The sequence below is a fragment of the Nicotiana attenuata genome, unplaced genomic scaffold (genome assembly GCF_001879085.1).
Source record: "Nicotiana attenuata strain UT unplaced genomic scaffold, NIATTr2, whole genome shotgun sequence".
Classification (NCBI taxonomy): Eukaryota; Viridiplantae; Streptophyta; class Magnoliopsida; order Solanales; family Solanaceae; genus Nicotiana; species Nicotiana attenuata.
The window spans coordinates 224,415-227,133 of NW_017671301.1; the positions used below are offsets into that span (position 1 = coordinate 224,415).

At 39.8% G+C, this 2,719-nt stretch overlaps 1 protein-coding gene across 1 annotated transcript; it reads left to right on the forward strand.

Annotated features, from left to right (window-relative positions):
• The first annotated feature begins 778 nt into the window (after nucleotides 1-778).
• Nucleotides 779-1,816, forward strand: LOC109207391. Its single transcript, XM_019370301.1, has 3 exons — nucleotides 779-1,184; nucleotides 1,302-1,528; nucleotides 1,613-1,816. The coding sequence occupies exons 1-3, from the start codon at nucleotides 779-781 to the stop codon at nucleotides 1,814-1,816; spliced, it is 837 nt and encodes a 278-aa protein (XP_019225846.1).
• The last annotated feature ends 903 nt before the right edge of the window (nucleotides 1,817-2,719 follow it).

Genomic DNA, 2,719 nt, shown 5'->3' on the forward strand with positions numbered 1-2,719 from the left:
AGGTACAACAACCCACCTGGCGATAGGCTGGCGACGCCACGCCTAAAGCTAGGCTCCCCAGGCATTAGGCTGGCGACGCTATGCCTGGCGCCAGGGTCACCTGATGAAGCAACGATAGTTAACCCTATCCTTAGTGCAACTGGCAAGATTTTGGCATATGTAGATGGTGTTCCGGTGTATGCATTGGAGAACACAATTGATGATAATGTGAAGGTTAGGGATGATACACTAGGTTCAAAGAATAGCGATGAAAAGAATGATAAGCAAGCAATCGTTCTAAGAGCATCTGGGGAAATAGAGGAAATGCCTATGGAATGTGGCACTAATCAAATTATGCAGCTGCATCTTAATGTTCCACTGAAGACTCCACTACAATATTTAGATGATTTAGTTAAACAGAATGTGGTACTAATTGATGAAGACTTAATGAGACAAAATCCTATGGATGATGAGGGAGATGATGAATCAACAGCAGAAAACATGAAATAGGTGGCTAGGGATGGGGATCTATCACCTACAGCTAGTGCTAAATGAGGTAAGAAAGCAAAGAAGAATCATAATAAAGAGTCACAACAAACTTCAAGAATTATACCAGGAGGGAAGATTCTCTATCTAAATGATGATCAAGACATTAATATGGAACATAAAGTCTGTGAATACACAGTAGGCCTTTCCTAGGGTGATCATCATGAATAGGGAGCATAACTTTTTTGTAGTTTCATTGATGGAGCCTATTCAAAAGAAGAGACTCATTGATTGATATAGAAGAAGGTTGAATATGGAGACCGCTTATGCAAATATTAATGGGAAAATTTGGTTGTTCTTTGATACGGTGGTAGAGTGGGAATTAGTGGAGTATACTGAGCAACATGTGGTTCTGAGAGTGTTTCACCATGATCTGGGGCAGCACATGATGATGACATTTGGTTATGCAAAATGTTCAGCAATGGAGAGGTTGGAATTGTGGGATCGCTTGTATCACTTAGAATGTGATATGAAATTGCCATGGTTGGTAGGAGGGGATTTCAATGTGATATTACATGAAGATGAGAAAATAGGAGGACTACCAGTACACCCGCCTGAATATGAGGATTTTGCATTTTGTGTATACTCTTGTGGTTTGTTTGAGCAAGGATATAAAGGAAGTCCGTTTACATGGTGGAATGGGAGATCCAATGCTGCGTGTATATTCAAATATTGGATAGGGTCTTTGTGAATTTGCCATTCCAGAACATGTTTCCAACTAGTGAAGCTGAACTCTAATCAGAACTGGATCCGATCATGTACCATTGTTAATGTAGGTGGGGAGCAGACCACCAGTTTTGTCAAGCCTTTCAGCTTCTTGAACTTTTGGACTAAACATGCTACATTTATGGATTTGGTGAGGCAGAATTGGGAAGCTGATTTCATAGGGGATCCTTTTTTGATGTTCAAGCAGAAGCACAATAGGGTGAAGGCAGCACTGTTAGAATGGAGTAGGGAAACATTTGGTGATATCTTCAAGCAGTTGACTATTTTGGAAGATATTGTTAGGGTGAAAGAGATGTTTTATGAAGAAGATCCTATAATTGAGAATAGGATTCTGCTACAAAAGGCTTAATTTGAATTGAAGAAATACTTGAGTATTGAGGAGCAGTATTGGAAGCAAAAAGCTATGATGACTTGGTTAGCTGAAGGAGATAGGAATACAAGTTTCTTTCATAATCATGTCAATGGCAAAAGAAAGAAATTGCAGCTGAAGAGGATCAAAAGTGGAAGTGGGGTATGGATTGAAGACCAGGAGCAATTGGCTACAACTGCAGTGGACTTCTATTAAAAACAATTCACAACTGAAGGTTTTACATCTAACTTTTCCTTGGTAAATAATGTACCGTCGATGGTCACTATGGAACAGAATTTTGAACTTAGCAGATTTCCAACAATAGAAGAGGTAAGGACAGCAGTGTTTGAGCTTAGTGGGGAGAGTGCTAGTGGTCCAGATGGATTCACTGGCCTGTTTTATCAAACACACTGGGATGTTATTGGTGCTGATATACACAACATTGTGCTACACTTCTATGGAGGAGCTGCACTGCCTATATCCATCACTCACACCAATCTAGTGTTGTTGCCTAAGAAAACTAGAGTTGAGACCTTTTCTGACTTAAGACCTATTAGCTTGAGCAACTTCATTAACAAAGTCTTGTCTAGGTTGTTACATGATAGATTGGAAATTTTTTTGCCTTCTCTAATATCTCCTAATCAATCTAGATTTTTGAAGGGTAGGAGTATATTTGAGAACATCTTATTGACTTAACAAATTGTCACTGACATAAGGTTAAGGGGAAAGCCAGCTAATGTGGTGATCAAGATTGATATGGCTAAGGCCTATGATAGGGTCTCATGGAAGTACTTATTGAATGTACTAAGGAAGATGGGATTTTCTGAGCACTTCATCAACATGGTGTGGAACTTGGTGTCAAATAACTAGTACTCAGTATTGGTGAATGGGCAGTCCTCAGGGTTCTTTAAGTCTACAAGGGGTGTCAAGCCAGGGGATCCTCTATCACAAACATTGTTCATTCTGTCAGCTGATGTACTATCCAGGTCTTTGAATAAGCTATTTGAAGACAGGTCATTTGTGGAATTTGGAATGCCTAAGTGATCGGATTCTTCGAACCACTTGGCATATGCTGATGATACTATAATCTTTACTTCTGCTCATCCTCCATCCTTGAGC

Coding starts and splice junctions, on each gene's coding strand:
- LOC109207391 (XM_019370301.1), top strand. CDS start 779: ATGGAGACCGCTTATGCAAATATTAATGGGAAAATTTGGTTGTTCTTT. Junction 1,185..1,301: donor TGGGAGATCCAATGCTGCGT/GTATATTCAAAT, acceptor TTGTTAATGTAG/GTGGGGAGCAGACCACCAGT. Junction 1,529..1,612: donor TGACTATTTTGGAAGATATT/GTTAGGGTGAAA, acceptor TTTGAATTGAAG/AAATACTTGAGTATTGAGGA.